General features: G+C 36.0%; 2 protein-coding genes across 2 annotated transcripts; one reads left to right on the top strand and one right to left on the bottom strand.

Moving 5' to 3' along the window:
* Positions 1–179: 179 nt before the first annotated feature.
* LOC139858925 (uncharacterized) lies at positions 180–536 on the bottom strand. The gene has a single exon (XM_071847759.1). The coding sequence runs from the start codon at positions 534–536 to the stop codon at positions 180–182; it is 357 nt and encodes a 118-aa protein (XP_071703860.1).
* A 3,065-nt stretch (positions 537–3,601) lies between these two features.
* Positions 3,602–4,278, top strand: LOC139856957 (uncharacterized). Its single transcript, XM_071845667.1, has 2 exons — positions 3,602–3,958; positions 4,048–4,278. The coding sequence occupies exons 1-2, from the start codon at positions 3,628–3,630 to the stop codon at positions 4,062–4,064; spliced, it is 348 nt and encodes a 115-aa protein (XP_071701768.1). The 5' UTR covers positions 3,602–3,627; the 3' UTR covers positions 4,065–4,278.
* The last annotated feature ends 13,718 nt before the right edge of the window (positions 4,279–17,996 follow it).

The raw sequence follows: 17,996 nt of genomic DNA on the forward strand, positions 1-17,996 counted from the left end.
CATAGAGTTGAGGTACAATCTCACATGCTTAGTTTACAACACCTAACAGCAGCTCAAACACGCACAAACAGTAGAAGTACAAACAAGTTCATACAAAACATTTGTTCAGTCATTGAAGTAGACAAGAATAATGGGCATATGCAGGGTTAAACGGTACAAGACCCCGTAAACGTTCTTAACTAATTTGTTTCCGAAAGCTTTGAAAAATTAAGCTTCTTGAAACGATTTGTTATTGGGTCAGGCATTTTGCACTTTATATCCACAACTTCAACTATGTAAGAACCCTTTCGTCCAATAGAATTTCGGATATCTTTTCTTGTTTTATGAGGTTTGGTCTTTTCGTTTCTAAAGGTAGTGTTACTGGAGTTTGCTTCATCTATTTGTACTCCTGCTTTTTGACTCGTACTAATTGTGGGATTCGGAGTTGCATCTTTGATTCTGTGTAATTCTCTTGACATTAAGTCGCTAATTGTACCCGTGGTTCCTATTTTAATGGATCCTCCACCACCTCTAATATCTTTGAGCGTCTGAACCATTTTTTTTTTCACTTCTTGATATCAGTGGTAAATTTCGCTCACAATTCTTGAATGCAGTGATTAAGTCATGTAGGATTAATGTGCAAGGTACAACATATAACTATATGGCTAAATTCGTTTGAGCCTTCGGGGTCACACACATATACACCTAGACGTCAAACTAAATATATATATATGATATATATATATATATATATTAGTATATCACCCAAGCAAAACTAATTAATATACTTCATTTGAATTAGTGAATGGAATGTTGAATAAAATAAAACCAACATGGAGTTGGCTTGTCATAATTCTTTGTATACTATATATGCCATCTGTATATACCAACTTGGAGTTGGAACATGGAGTAGGTTTATGGAGCAGTTAACATATCATTATAAATCTATTTCTATATATTATATAGTATACATATGGAGCAGAATAGAACGTGTCATAATATTTCTATTCCTATATATTATATAATATATATTCCTATATATTATATAATATACATATATGTTCAATATATATATAACGGGAGTGAGTTCCCAAAAACAAAGAAGAAGAGTACACATATTTAAAACACTATTCCTTTTGTTTTGACACAACTTAAAGGAAACCAAGTGTCATCACATATTCCTTTGATTCTTTATTTTGCAAACCAAAATATACGAAGTATTCTTGTCTTTAAAAGTTTCGGACAATTAATCAAGAGTTGATTAATTGTTACTTGGGTATTGGACTAGCATCCATTGGCCATCGTTTGAAGTGTAGTGTGGACTATTCAAAGAGACGGTCATACTATTGATCGTAAGTTTCTCTCCTACAATCCATTTCTTCAGGAAAGGTATATCGTTTACTCACTTTGTGAATTTATATATTTTGACAATTATTAGTGGTGTAACTGGATCTAAAGGTATATTGTGTGCATGTTTTGTAATAATAAGTTTATTTTAACTATCCGCTGCGTTAATCTGATTTGAAAGTACACACGATTTTCCATCAGTGGTATCCGAGCCGCTTTTACACCATTTTAATTGTCACGTGATTTTCTCAGATCTAGTTTTGTGAGATGGTAAAAAGTAAAACTTTTTTTTTTACAATTTCAACATGTTTGTTTTAAATTAAATCTCATGACGCACAAATAAGATCTGAAAAATATCACTGTTATAAATTTTGAATTTATTTATTATGGCTTGAATAATTGTTGTTTATTTCATTCCATGGTTGTACACATGCATTGTAATCATGGACAAACCATATGTAGTTTTTAATAATGTAGTTATTAGAATTGTGATTGCACACATAGCCCATAATGCCCCGGCCTATGTATGATTGTTGTGATTGTTGATTACAGTAATATTGTGTCATGTTGATTATTTGTATTATAAGGCCATTTTGAAGCCAAAATTGTATTATATTTATTTTTCATTTTCATAGTATTGTATTTAAGTTTATTTCAATTTGTAAAAGTACTAGTTTAGTTGTATTTTCAAATTTAAATAAATGTAACAAGATGAAGATTGAAGATAAAATACAACATGCTTTTGGCTTAGAAGATTGCGAACAGGTCAAGTTGACAACAATGGCGTTTGTCAAGTTTTCATTTGATTCTTGAATCAAGTGGGAGCTACGATATTACCCTTAGTTTGACCTCTTGATCCCATGTCAGCTCATGGGATCAAGCATAGGATTTTTGGGCTAGGCTATGTGTGTGTGATGCATGGTATGGTTGTGTTTTATTTTTACGCATTTATATTTAATTGTTGATTATAATATATGCTAAATGTTTTTTGATGAAAACATCAAATAAAACTAGTAACGAGTTTCAAAGGTTAAAATTGGTGATTTTAAAAAAAGTTAAACTCTAACGAGTTTAAAGTTAAATATTTTTTGAAACTCAAATAATATATATGAGCAACATCTTTTAAAAATGTTTTAAAATGATACACAGTGTGTATTTGTTATTTTTTTTATATAAAATAAAATAACAAACTTGACGCATAAACACGATCGACATATATAAAATTGGTTAAAATATTTTTTAACAAATTGTAGCGAATCTTGTGTGCATGCATTATTCGTTAACACAAACATTTTTAAAATACCCGTCAAATTTAAGTCATGCCATCCAATGAGCTTGCAAACACTCCTCGTTATTTTTTGATTACGGTGAGACCTAATCGAATTATAGCCACGAGGTGAATTTTCAGTTACGAGTGAGACTAGGCTGAATTTCCACTGTTTCCAAATTGGACGACTTAATCGTATTCACGGTGAGACCTGAGATCGAGGCAAGGATGGGACAAACATGCCAATAGATAATAGTGGTTTGTTAGACTACACATATCTCAGGGTCCCATAAAGATCTAAGAGTTGCATCTGTGATGCAATTGGTACTCGCTACCTACCAGTAGACTCTATAACTGCTAGCTGATCAACAGATGTAGTTATGGAACCTCTATGTGGATCTTAGGCTTTTGTAAATTAATTGTTTTTAAATATATTAAAACTTGGGTAATTAATTTATTAAAGTACAATATCGAAAATACTAAAATTGAATCTTGTTCTCTTGTAGATGTCAAACAATCAAAACGTAAACCAAATCAACCTCCGTTCTTTGTTGGAGAAGGAGAAACTTAATGGTTCAAACTTTCTCGATTGGCACCGCAACCTGAGAATTGTTCTCAAATTTGAAGGGAAGTTGAACAAAATTGAAGAACCCTTACCCGAAGCTCCTCCTGAGACAGCTACTGCTGCTCAAAAGAATGCTTATCAGAAGTTGTTTGATGAGCAAGAGAAGATAGCTTTAATCATGCTTGCTAGTATGACTTCTGACCTCCAAAAGGAAATGGAAGATCGTACAGCATATGATATGATGACTGAGCTGAAAAATATGTTTCAGAAACAGGCTAGTCAAGAGTTATATGAAACTTATAAGCTTCTTCAAACATGCAAAATGGAGGAGGGTCAATCAGTGAGTTCTCATGTCTTAAAAATGAAAAGCTACATTGACCGATTGGAAAAACTTGGAACTACCTTACCGCCTAACTTGGCCGTGAATACGGTTTTGGTTTCACTACCAAAATCGTATCACCAATTTGTGATGAATTACAATATGCAAGGTTGGGAGAAATCTCTGGCAGAGGTGCACTCGATGCTCAAAACTGCTGAACAGGATATTCCATATAAGGTTTCCAATCCAGGTGTCCTTATGATTAGGGAAGGTAGAGTGAGAAAGAATAAGCCAAAAACTTGGGGAAAAGGAAAAGGCAAGTCAATTGCTAAGAAAAAGATTCCACCACCTCCCAAGAAAGAAAACCCAGCGAAAGACGCCGAATGTTTCCACTGTGGAAAAGTTGGCCACTGGAGGAGGAACTGTCCTTCCTACCTATCTGAGTTGAGAAAAGGCAAAGCTGGCCAGACTAGCAAATCAGGTATATTTCATATACAGTTATATACTTTTTCTAGTGATTCCTGGATTTTTGATACTGGTTGTGGTACTCACATCTGTAACAATATGCAGGGAATGAGAAGAAGTAAGAGACTGAAGAACAACACACTAGACTTAAGAGTGGGCAATGGGGCTCGAGCTGCAGTCGAAGCTATTGGCACCTATGAGCTTACTCTACCTAGTGGTCTTATTGTTTTGTTGGAACAATGTCATTATGCTCCTAGTATTACGAGCAATGTAATTTCAGTTTCTCTTTTGAAAAATGTTGGTTTTGAACTTACATTTACGCACTTTGGTATTTCAGTTTCTAAGAATAATATATTTTATTTTAATGCTATTCCACGTGATGGCATTTTTGAAATTGATATGCATGGTGTAATTTCAAATAATAATTCTGTATATACATGTACTGTCAAACGAGTCAAGAAAGACTTGAATAATACCTATCTATGGCATTGTCGTCTTGGTCATATAAACAAACAACGCATTTCAAAACTCCAATCTGATGGGATTTTGGAATCAACTGGCTCTGAGTCATTTGATGTATGCGAGTCATGTTTATGTGGAAAGATGACAAAGGCTCCTTTCTCCGGTTTAGGTGAAAGAGCTAAAGATCTTTTAGGACTAATACATACTGATGTATGTGGCCCTTTTAGAACTATGTCTAGAAATGGTGAAACATACTTCGTTACATTTACTGATGATTATAGTAGATATGGTTATGTTTACTTGCTGAAACATAAACATGAAGTTTTTGAAACGTTCAAAATCTTCCAAAATGAAGTAGAGAATCAACTTGGAAAGACCATTAAAGCCCTTCGTTCTGATCGGGGAGGGGAATATATGAGTCAAGAGTTTTTGGACCACCTGAAGAATTGTGGGATTGTCTCACAATTCACTCCACCTTATACACCACAGCACAATGGTGTGTCGGAGCGGAGGAATCGAACTTTACTTGATATGGTTCGATCTATTATGAGTCTAACTACTCTACCGATGTCTTTTTGGGGTTATGCATTAGAGTCTGCTGCACGCATACTCAATATGGTTCCAACCAAGAAGGTAGATAAGACACCATATGAGTTATGGCATGGAAAGAGTCCTAAGTTGTCTTATTTGAAAGTCTGGGGTTGTGAAGCGTATGTGAAACGTGACACTTCAAACAAGTTAGAACCCAGAGGTATCAAATGTCACTTTGTGGGATACCCAAAGGAAACAATGGGTTACTACTTTTACTACCAAGCTGAAAACAAAGTGTTTACTGCTCGGTTTGCTGAATTCTTTGAAAGAGATCTTCTCTTACAAGAAGTCAGTGGGAGTAAAGTAGATCTTGAAGAAATTCAAGAATCACAAGGTAACATACCTTTTGAAGGCACTAGTTATCCACACGTTGAAGCTGAGCACATTGTTGATGAGCCAGAACGTGTTGCACCTATAATTCGTAGATCTAGTAGAACTCCTCATCGACCTGAGAAGTTAAATCTTCTGATTAATTCAGATGAATCTCATCTAGGGGATTATGATGAACCCTCTAGCTACCGTGAGGCCATATCAGGTTTAGAATCTGAAAAATGGGGAGATGCTATGAATACAGAGATGCAGTCCATGAAAGAAAATCAAGTATGGGACTTGATTGATCTTCCACCCAATTGTAAACCAGTTGGGTGTAAATGGGTCTACAAGAAGAAGGCTGACATGGATGGTAATGTAAACACTTTTAAGGCTCGATTGGTGGCAAAAGGTTATACTCAAACTCAAGGAATTGATTATGAGGAAACTTATTCACCAGTCGTGAGCATTAAGTCAATTAGGATACTTATTGCCATAGCAGCTTTTCATAATTATGAAATATGGCAAATGGATGTGAAAACCGCTTTCCTAAATGGCGACCTAAGTGAGGACGTATATATGGTTCAGCCGGAAGGGTTTGTAAATCCAAAGCATCCTAATAAAGTATGCAAGCTTCTAAAATCCATTTATGGATTAAAGCAAGCATCCAGGAGCTGGAATCTTAAGTTTGATCAGAAAATCAAAGAGTTTGGTTTTTCTCAAAACCAAGATGAGCCCTGTGTTTACATTAGAGCTAGTGGGAGCAAAGTTGTCTTCTTGATCTTGTATGTTGATGACATACTACTTATTGGAAATGACATTCCAACTTTGCAAGATGTCAAATCTTGGCTTGGAAAATGTTTTGCCATGAAAGATCTTGGAGAAGCTAAGTATATTTTAGGAATCAGGATCTATAGAAATAGATCCAAAAGGCTTATTGGTTTGAGTCAAAGTACATACATTGACAAAATCTTACGAAGATTTAACATGCAAAACTCCAAGCGCGGAGCATTGCCCATGCAAAAGGGCATAACCTTGAGCAAGTCTCAAAGTCCTATCACACCTGATGAGATAAGACGAATGAAATGTGTTCCTTATGCTTCGGCTATAGGATCCATTATGTATGCTATGTTATGTACTAGACCTGATGTCTCGTTAGCTTTGAGTTTGACGAGTCGTTATCAACAGAATCCAGGTGAAGAACATTGGATTGCTGTTAAGAGCATTCTTAAGTATTTGCGGAGAACTAAAGATATGTTCTTGGTTTACGGTGGTTTGAAAGAAGAGTTAAGTATTAGATGTTATACAGATGCTAGCTTCCAAACTGATCGAGATGATTCCTGATCCCAGTCAGGGTATGTCTTTGTCATGAATGGCGGGGCAGTTGATTGGAGAAGCTTAAAGCAGACCACAGTTGCACAGTCTACAACGGAAGCAGAATACATTGCTGCTTCAGAAGCTGCTCAAGAAGCTGTCTGGATTAGGAAGTTTATTGCTGAACTCGGAGTAGTTCCCAGCATTGAATCCCCTATGGAAATGTACTGTGATAATTCAAGTGCTATTATACTTGCGAAAGAATCACGTGTACGTAAAGGTAGCAGACACATTCTTCGAAAGTTTGACTACATTCAAGAAGTCGTTGAGAGGAATGATATTAGTATTCTTAAGGTTCATACAGATGATAATGTGGCTGACCCGTTCACGAAGCCCATGACACACAACAAGCATGATGATCATGCTAGTAGTATTGGACTTCGTTATGCTACTGATCTTTTTAATTTGTAATTTAGTATTTGGATATTTTTGGAACATTAAACAGTTTTATCATAATGAATTGATATATTGATGGTATGATCATTTTCATTTATATCACTATGTTCTATATTAGCATGTTTGATCCATGAGTAATTGTTGATTATTCAAAATCTCCATAATCGATCATGTTATGGGAATAACATGAATTAAGATTAATATGAAGTTTTGGTTTATATTTATTGATGATAAATAGTTAACTTGTAGAGACCAAAATTCATATGTATTCATTGATGATGAATATTGGAATGACCCAACCGAGATATCACTACATGGATGGTTGTCAGTAGTGAATCTTTTAGTGATTATGTTTTTATGTCCTTAGACTTGAGATGCAAGCCGGTTTTGATGTGTGAAATATTGTACTTTGATATGGTTAAATGCTGTCCTGAATAAGGCTGTAATAAAGGCCATTATTGGGTATAATGTAAAGCTCGTGAGAGACACGTGTATGCAATATAGGATTTGTTCCTCCAAAATGTTTGGAGTTAGATACTCTTGAGCTCCTCGATGAATGAATAAGATATTTGTGTGGCCGCACCCAGATGTAATTAAGATGATACTTAATTAATCTGGTGATCTAATTCAATTCTAAGATCGAGAAATAAAATTGTTAAACAAATGAGAATGCCCGATGATCCATATCTCAAGTTTAACTAAAGTATTTGAAACAAAAGGACGAATGACATTTAACACTTACTGTATGCAGTTCTGAGAAACTACCCTCACGTGAATTTAGGGACAATGGCCTGTTGCTAGACGGTATCCATTGTTTGTATAGTTACATGATGTTGTACCATGCACAAGTGGGAGTCTGTAGGATTAATGTGTAAGGTACAACATATAACTATATGGCTAAATTCGTTTGAGCCTTCGGGGTCACACACATATACACCTAGACGTCAAACTAAATATATATATGATATATATATATATATATATATTAGTATATCACCCAAGCAAAACTAATTAATATACTTCATTTGAATTAGTGAATGGAATGTTGAATAAAATAAAACCAACATGGAGTTGGCTTGTCATAATTCTTTGTATACTATATATGCCATCTGTATATACCAACTTGGAGTTGGAACATGGAGTAGGTTTATGGAGCAGTTAACATGTCATTATAAATCTATTTCTATATATTATATAGTATACATATGGAGCAGAATAGAACGTGTCATAATATTTCTATTCCTATATATTATATAATATATATTCCTATATATTATATAATATACATATATGTTCAATATATATATAACGGGAGTGAGTTCCCAAAAACAAAGAAGAAGAGTACACATATTTAAAACACTATTCCTTTTGTTTTGACACAACTTTAAAGGAAACCAAGTGTCATCACATATTCCTTTGATTCTTTATTTTGCAAACCAAAATATACGAAGTATTCTTGTCTTTAAAAGTTTCGGACAATTAATCAAGAGTTGATTAATTGTTACTTGGGTATTGGACTAGCATCCATTGGCGATCGTTTGAAGTGTAGTGTGGACTATCCAAAGAGACGGTCATACTATTGATCGTAAGTTTCTCTCCTACAATCCATTTCTTCAGGAAAGGTATATCGTTTACTCACTTTGTGAATTTATATATTTTGACAATTATTAGTGGTGTAACTGGATCTAAAGGTATATCGTGTGCATGTTTTGTAATAATAAGTTTATTTTAACTATCCGCTGCGTTAATCTGATTTGAAAGTACACACGATTTTCCATCAAGTCACAGCACCAATAAGTCACAGCACCAATAAAGAAGTAATTAGCACATGACATATAAAAATATCGCGATCATAGCGGTTAATATTGGTTTTTCTAACGACAAACCTTAGGACTGTTGTTAAGGTAAGGTGCATATATACATTGTACATCTGAATAACTGCCAGCAAAAAAATCAATATTAACCGCTATGTACAATACACTTATTGTTGACAGATTAGCAGACGTATTAGGACTCAACAGTTAAATAACAGAGTGGTTATCAGTTCTTATGAGTTTCGGATGACCAGATTTTGACTTAAATAATAGTCAAAATTATAAAACCAAGTATTGAGAATAAAAATAAAACACCCAACTATTGCCACCATCAGCAATTAGCTCATCGTCATGTTGTAAAGGTTGGATTAATGACTAAAAAACCACATGTAAATGCATCCTTATGTAATTAAGGGCTTTGTTGGGTATATTAAGATCCCAAATATTACAATAGAGTGAAAAACAAAATTAGTTCAACAAATTTCTGATCTGATTGTCAATATCTTTGCAGAGACAAACCTCTTTTACAGAATGAAAATTAGTTAAGTGTCACCGATAACAACAAACACAAACAAAAAAATCCAATCACATAGACATAAAGTTTCTTTAAATGGTAAAAAGGTTTCATTTTCAAGCCCGCCAGCACAATCCACTAAAGCAAGAACTTAGTGACAAAATTTAACATGAAAAAATAGCATATATTGATCATAAACATCATAATCAACACTTTAAGGCGCGAAAAACATGTTATTACTACATGACAACTCATATTCACATCTAGTAGGCATAAGAAGGTAGAGGTGTTTATGTGGAGGGCAAAAAGGAGAAGGTTGCCGTTGTATCGGAACTTGACAAAAGGGGATTGATCTACACTCGGTTTGATGCCCAATTTGTGACGAAGATATTGAAACGGTTGAACACTCTCTTCTTTTTCGCAAGCAATCGTTGGAAATTTGGAAGAAAGTTAGTGAATGGTGGGGCATGGGAGGTTGTAGCAATCTAAGTATTGGAGAAGCGTTTTGTGGGAACTCATCGAGACCAATGTAGCATTAGGTGCGAAGATATGACAAGGGGTTGAATGGACATGTGGATACCTTATTTGGAAAAATCGGAACCAAAAGAATTTCAAAAAGAAAACATGGAATGTCCCGATTGCCGTAAATGAATTAAAAGTCAAAAGCTTTCGAGTGGATCGCGAAGAGGTGCAAGTCGAAGAATATTGATTGGCATAATTGGTTGCACAATCCTCAAGTGTTTGAGAACGCATAGTGGAACCCATGATAGTTTACAAACTGAGCATCCTAGCATGGTCATTCCACTAGTTGTATAATTCGTGTGTGATCTCGTGTTTTGGTGTTTTTGTTTTCGTGCAGACACCAAGGGATTGTTGCGGCTTCTTGTGCATCATCCCTTGTTTTGTACAGTTTTCAGTTTTATAGCAATATCATATCTGCCTTTCAAAAAAAAAAGTAGTGCATATAATAGATAATAAATAAATAAAAGGGGAAGAACATAGACATTAATAAGGGTTAAATCAAGATTTGCATAACTAAATTTAAATTGGCTAAACAGAACAGTATTAGATAGTATCTAACAAACACCAACTTGAATAATTAGAAAGCAGAAATGAGCTGGATGAAGGTACCAAATTCAATCTTTTAACAAAGGACATTCAATAAATTTGAGACAATTTCAAGAAACCCCACTGTAAAATTTATGGAAAAACCCAAACAAACTTTTATAATCATAGTCTTTATCCAAAAAACTTCTAAAACTTGGTGCCCACTAACTTAATTGTTACCCTAAGGGTCTGTTCCAGAGTTGGTTTTTTAAAGAAAAGGAAAGGGTTTGGAAAGATTGAATCAAAGAATGAGTGTTTCAGAGTTTGGAAATGAAGGAAAAGAAAGGAAGTAACAGTGTAATTTTCCTTCCATCCAATCCTTCCAAATTGAAATGATTCACGATCATTCCCCTTTCATTCACCTCCCTTCCATTTCATTTCTTCTCTACAAAATCTCTGGAACAAAGCCTTAAAGGGGTGTGTGCGCATGTGCAGATTGCAGAATCAGTGGGCCATATTAAATATAAAAAAAAAAAACATCATAAAGAAGATCAAGAATCACAGATAAAAATGGGGAACCTCATAAATGATCAATAAGTACCGGGAGTTAAGCTCAAGATACAATTTTTAACCGGCTATGTACAAAACCCTGATTGAAAAACCTGGTTAAGTGCTGGTAATTAAGCATTAAGATACAGTTTCTAACGGTTTATGAACGGGAGATGATTCTCACGTATACACTTTTTGTTGGAAGCTTCGACGAGCCCAACACACTCACTATAGAGGATCTAGACTATACTAGACTCACTACACCAACACTTTGACGTTGGTTAGCCTTTAATTTTATAAATCCTTAGTGCGCAATGTACTTAGGCGACAGTGTCGACCATATATCTTTAGGCGGTATAACCGACCATGTATTACTTAGGCGGCAGAGCCGACCATATAATAAGAACAACAAAAGTGCACTAAGAACTTAAACACAAACTAAGGCTTGATCGGGAAACTTAACAAAAACACTTATATTAAATTACAATTACAATATTACTTACAAGCTTTATCTTCTCTACTTTCGCTAACTCACACTCTTCTTCTCTTCTTCACAACTCACTTCTTATTTCACTCTCACAACTTACTTCACACTCTACAAATGAAATCCTCACCCTTATTTATACTACTCCATGGAAGTTTCTAGAAACTAGATATTTCCATGGATATATATAAATATCTAGATATTTTTATACATATAAATATCTAGATATTTCTTACACACATAAATATCTAGATTTTTCTTTACATTTTAATATCTAGATATTTTTCATATACATATTAATATCTAGATATTTTACCCATATACATATACTAATTCCATATTATTCTAAATTTGCATTGTATTTTAACACTCCCCCTCAATGCAAATTTTCTTCCAACGATGTCTTGCAGACCATTCCAAGTGCTTCTCTGAATTTTGTAAACTTCGGTTTACTTAGGCTCTTGGTGAATATATCTGCAACCTGTTCATCTATCTTTGTTGGCACCATCTTGATCTCCCCTTCAAGGACCTTCTCGCGAACATAGTGATAGTGTACTTCTATATGTTTTGTTCTTGCGTGAAAGACTGGATTCTCTGCTAGACGTATAGCTGATAGGTTATCACAGAAAAGCTCTACTTGATAGTCTGCTGATTGATGAAGATCTTCCATTAGTTGTTTCAACCATGTAATTTCTTGTGTTGCTGATGATGCCGATCGATATTCTGCTTCGGTGCTTGATAAGGATACTGTTGGTTGTCTCTTGCTGCACCATGATATTACTCCCGATCCAAAACTAAACATGTATCCAGTTGTTGACCGTCGTGTATCATAGTCTCCAGCGTAATCGGTGTCACAATATCCAGTCACGTGACATTCTTTTGTTTTCTTGTATAAAATACCAAAGTTAATAGTGCCTTTAACATACCTTAAGATGCATCGTACAACATCAAGGTGAGGCTTCTTCGGATTGCTCATGTATCGACTAACCACTCCAACTGCATAAGATATATCTGGCCGGCTTATTGTGAGATAAATAAGACTTCCGACCATCTTTCGATACATGGTAACATCTTGAAGACATTTTCCTTCATCTGCTCGTAGTTTTGTATTCGGATCCATCGGAGTTGAGATAGGTTTGCAATTAAGCATTCCGTACTTTTGTAAAAGATCTCGCGCATATTTCTGTTGTCCCAGAAATAATCCTTCTCTTTTCTGCTCTATTTCGAGTCCAAGAAAATGTTTGAGTTCTCCAAGCTCCTTCATATGAAATCTGATAGACAGATTCTCCCTTGTTCTTTGGATCTCCTCATAGTGATCTCCCGTGATGATTAAGTCATCCACATATACTAGCACTATGGCTAGTTTTCCTTGATCTTGTTTCACAAATAAACTAGAATCTGAAGGAGCAACTGTGAAACCACTTTGTACTAAGAACTCGCCAATCTTCCCGTACCAAGCTCTTGGAGCCTGCTTCAAGCCGTATAGTGCTTTCTTTAATTTGCAGACATGCTCAGGATGGATCTTGTTCTCAAAGCCTCTTGGTTGCTCCATATAAATGTCTTTGTCAAGTTCTCCATGTAAGAAAGCGTTCTTGACATCCATCTGCCATAACTTCCAAGATTTGCTAGCAGCTAAAGCTAGTAGAGCTCGAATTGTTGTGATCTTCGCCACTGGACTAAACGTTTCTTCATAATCCAGCCCATATTGTTGAGAAAAACCTCTAGCAACAAGTCGAGCTTTATACCTTTCAATGGAGCCATCTGATCGAGTCTTCACCTTGTAAACCCATTTACAAGATATTGGTTTTACATCTTTTGGCTTTGGAACTAAACTCCATGTCTGGTTTTCTTTTAGTGCATTAATTTCTTCTTCCATCGCTTTCTGCCATTCTTGACTTTGTGCTGCTTCTTCATAAGTGGAAGGCTCAATAGGTATTGATTCATCCACATGAGCAGCATTGGCATACCTCGGATTAGGTTTTCTCGACCTTGTTGATCTCCGTAATTCTTGCACATGCTCCTCGGCATCCATTTGGCTTGGACGAACCTCTTCGGATGTAGATTGATGTACCCCAGTTTTCCATGGACTCGTTTCCTTAGAGTACGATCCATCTCCTTCTTTAATTGGATCCGATATGTGCTCTTTATGTTCTTCTTTTTCTTCTGGACCTTCTTCTAATCCATGAGATTCTGGAAGCTCTGTCTTTTGAGGTGACCACCATGAAGACGCTTCATCAAATACCACATTTCTTGAAGTATGACACTTTTCGGTATTTGGATCACAACATCTCCATCCTTTTCTTGATTCATCATAACCGACAAAAATGCACCGAATTGCCTTCTTCTCAAATTTGCTTCGTAGATGATCTGGCACGAAGACGTAGCATACACATCCAAAAACTTTGAGATGGTTGACGGTTGGTTTGATCTTCCATAATCTTTCATATGGTGAAATATATCCCAACTTTGTTTGTGGGAGTCTGTTAATCACGTACGATGCCGTCCTCATACATTCGGCCCAAAATATGCCTGGTACATTCTTACCATGAAGCATACTTCGACAAGTTTCGGCAAGGTGACGATTCTTGCGTTCCGCCACTCCATTCTGCTGTGGAGTATTGGGACAAGTTAATTGTCTTCTAATCTTGTGCTTCTCAAGATAGATATTGAACTCAGTCGATAAATATTCTCCTCCATTATCTGTGCGTAAGCACCGGATCTTAGTATTGAGCTCACTTTCTATCTTGTTTTTGAACTCTTTAAACTTCAGAAAAGTCTCCGACTTCTCCTTCATGAAGTAAACCCACACATATCTTGAGAAGTCATCAATGAATGTCACCATATATTTCATACCTCCAAGTGATGTTTGTTTCACTGGGCCGAAGACATCTGAGTGTATGAGCTCTAGTGGTGTCTTGGACTGATGCGCTGACTCCTTGAATGGCAATTGGTGAGCATTGCCAAATTGACATCCAGCACGTATTGTATCTGTTCGGATATCAATTTTAGGAAGCCCATTTACTATGCGTTTCACCATCATCTCCTTTAACTTATTGTATCCTACATGCCCAAGACGTTCATGCCACAGATCAGCCGTCTCATTCTTTTGAGTCTTATCCACATATGCTGTTTCAGCAGATAGTACATAGACCAACTCTATTCTTTTTCCTTGCATAATTGGATTGCCAACCACCTTCACTCTCTTGAATACGGACACATCTTCTGGTCCAAAGAGCACATAGTTCCCTTCTGCTGTCAATTGTGGTACTGACAGTAAATTCTTCTTTAGGCCAGGGACAAGATACACCTTCTCGAGTTGGAGCTTATGAGAGTCACCTTCATTTGGAATTATTGTCTTTCCAATGTGAGAAATAGACAACCTTGAATTGTCGGCTGTCAACACGACTCTCTTTCCTTTGTAATCCTCCATTTCTTGCAGCTTCGTCTCATCATTGGTCATATGATTTGAGCACCCAGAATCAATGATCCAATCATCTTTGTAGTTTATTTTTGACTTTAAGGTTGCTGCAAGAGCTTGATCATCCATGTCAGCTTCAACGGATAGTCCTGCTTCTGCATCCCATGTTTCCTCATTAATGGTTGCTTCGAATGTGACCTCTTTCTTCTCATCTCTTGCGGCGGCCACATTTCCTTCGAAAGTTCGCCTTCTGGGGAATCTACATTCTCGAGCAAAATGACCCTTCTTGCCACAATTGAAGCATTCACCATTCTTTCTCTTATCATTTTTCCCGTATTGTTGGCGATGATCTCTTCTTCCTTGTTGAGCTCCCCCTGAAGCGTTGCCTTTTGATTTTGGGTGACCCTTCCACCCATATGTCTTACTTTCTTTCATCGCCTCTTGTCTTCGAGATGTTGCTTTCTTTTTATTGGTGAAGAGTGCATCTTCTCCGTCTTTTACGGTTACTTCATTCATCTGCTTGGCTAATGCCTCTTGATTTGCCAATAGATTCTCCAGCTGTATTAATGATGGTTGAGTAGGCCATCCTCTCACAGCGGCTATAAATCCATTATACTCGGATCTTAAGCCGTGGATGATAATTCTCTTCATCCTTGCATCACTCACTTTCTCTTCAGGAGCAAGTTGAGATATCTCACGGCAAATTGATTTCACCTTGGTGAAGTACTGAGAAATAGACAGACTTCCTTGTGAGATACCCGCGAGCTTATTTTCCAAGAGCTGGAGGCGTGCTTCATTCTTCTTTGAAAATAATTTTTCAAAAGTTTCCCAAGCTGCCTTTGGTGTTTTCTCGTCACGGATGTGCTCCAATAGATCCTCCTCGATTGTAGTCTTCAATATAAATAAAGCCTTCCCGGCCTTGATGTTCCATTTTCTCAAGGCTTCAGCATTTTCTTTCGGTGGAGGCGTTGTGTCACTGCCAGCAACTATTTCCCATAAATCCTATCCTTGTAGGTAGGATTCTATGCAAGTCCGCCAATAACCATAGTTGTGGTTATTGAGACTCTTGATTCCACTGCTCGTACTTGCAAGATCTGCCATCATGACGTCCAACGTCCAATAAGCTTGGTCCCTGACCGATGAGCTTTCACAGTTCCTAACTGTGCTCCGACAGAATCTTCCTTAGAGCCTTGGTGAAAACAAGCCGATGTAAACGTCCAACGTTTACCGATTTCCTCCACTAGAAATGGTCCCGAACGACCCGCTCTGATACCAATTGTTGGAAGCTTCGACGAGCCCAACACACTCACTATAGAGGATCTAGACTATACTAGACTCACTACACCAACACTTTGACGTTGGTTAGCCTTTAATTTTATAAATCCTTAGTGCACAATGTACTTAGGCGACAGTGTCGACCATATATCTTTAGGCGGTATAACCGACCATGTATTACTTAGGCGGCAGAGCCGACCATATAATAAGAACAACAAAAGTGCACTAAGAACTTAAACACAAACTAAGGCTTGATCGGGAAACTTAACAAAAACACTTATATTAAATTACAATTACAATATTACTTACAAGCTTTATCTTCTCTACTTTCGCTAACTCACACTCTTCTTCTCTTCTTCACAACCCACTTCTTATTTCACTCTCACAACTTACTTCACACTCTACAAATGAAATCCTCACCCTTATTTATACTACTCCATGGAAGTTTCTAGAAACTAGATATTTCCATGGATATATATAAATATCTAGATATTTTTATACATATAAATATCTAGATATTTCTTACACACATAAATATCTAGATTTTTCTTTACATTTTAATATCTAGATATTTTTCATATACATATTAATATCTAGATATTTTACCCATATACATATACTAATTCCATATTATTCTAAATTTGCATTGTATTTTAACACTTTTGTCTCGTAAGTTGACAGTTATGCCCCTACAAAGTTGAACTTATATTATTATTATAAGTATAAGTAAGGGTAGATTAGGTAATTATATGTACATGGACCAAAATGTAGTTGACAGTTATGCCTCTGCAAAGTTGAACTTATATTATTATTACTCCGTATAAGTAAGGGTAGATTAGGTAATTATATGTACATGGACCAAAATGTAGTGTGTGAGACATTCCCCAAGAACAAAACCCTAATAGGAAAAACAAGAAAAAAACTTACCCAAAATGAGAGAGGTTCAAAAGAAAGAATCTTCAAGCTGAATCTACAAAACCCACTAAAAAAACTTGATAAATATATAGGTTTTATGTGTATGCAGGGTGTGTGGTAAACATTTTAGTGAAATCCGACAATTACAGTAGACTTACGTTGGAGATTTTTGGACCCTCTTGTTTCAATTTTTAAAAAAATTGAACTATATATGTGGTTGTTAGGTTTTGTGGGTCAAGGATACCAATATTTTGGTTGGTAAGGTTTGGTTAGACTTATGCTAATTACCGATATAATTGTATTTTACTCTTTTGTGACCTTTTATAATGTCAAGTCGAGAATGTAGTGCTACTGTGTTAGAGCATGCCGAGTCGGCATTTTTGCTTCTGAACACCGAAGTTCAGTGTTCCACCACTTTGTCCAGACGTTTCATCCTGCGCTTGATTGCATTCCATGTTGGGAAATTACGGCCTCACTAATTCCCACCACCCAGTCCAACAATAATAGTAAAGAAATAAGAACAATACACAACACAAGATTTAACGTGGAAACTCCAAAACAGGAGAAAAATCACCGGCCCCCAAAGAGAGAAATACACTATATCACAAATTGTTACAATGATATAGATGACTCTCTTAAGCCAACTACACTCTCCAAAATATTTAACTAATACAACTCTCAAACAAGGATAAGAAAGAAAGAAATAATCAAATACTTAAAGTGTATTGATTGGTGCAAATTAGAATGAAGACTTAGCACTCCTTTTATAACCAAGTCACCTACCTCCAACTTTCTCCTCCCACCTATGTGGGATAACATCCTTCACAAAGTAACCATATCAATTTTTCTATCAAAAATAAAACCAACAAATCTCCACCTTTTTGATAGAAAAAAATAACCATACTT

Source organism: Rutidosis leptorrhynchoides, chromosome 7 (genome assembly GCF_046630445.1).
Source record: "Rutidosis leptorrhynchoides isolate AG116_Rl617_1_P2 chromosome 7, CSIRO_AGI_Rlap_v1, whole genome shotgun sequence".
NCBI classification, from domain to species: Eukaryota; Viridiplantae; Streptophyta; class Magnoliopsida; order Asterales; family Asteraceae; genus Rutidosis; species Rutidosis leptorrhynchoides.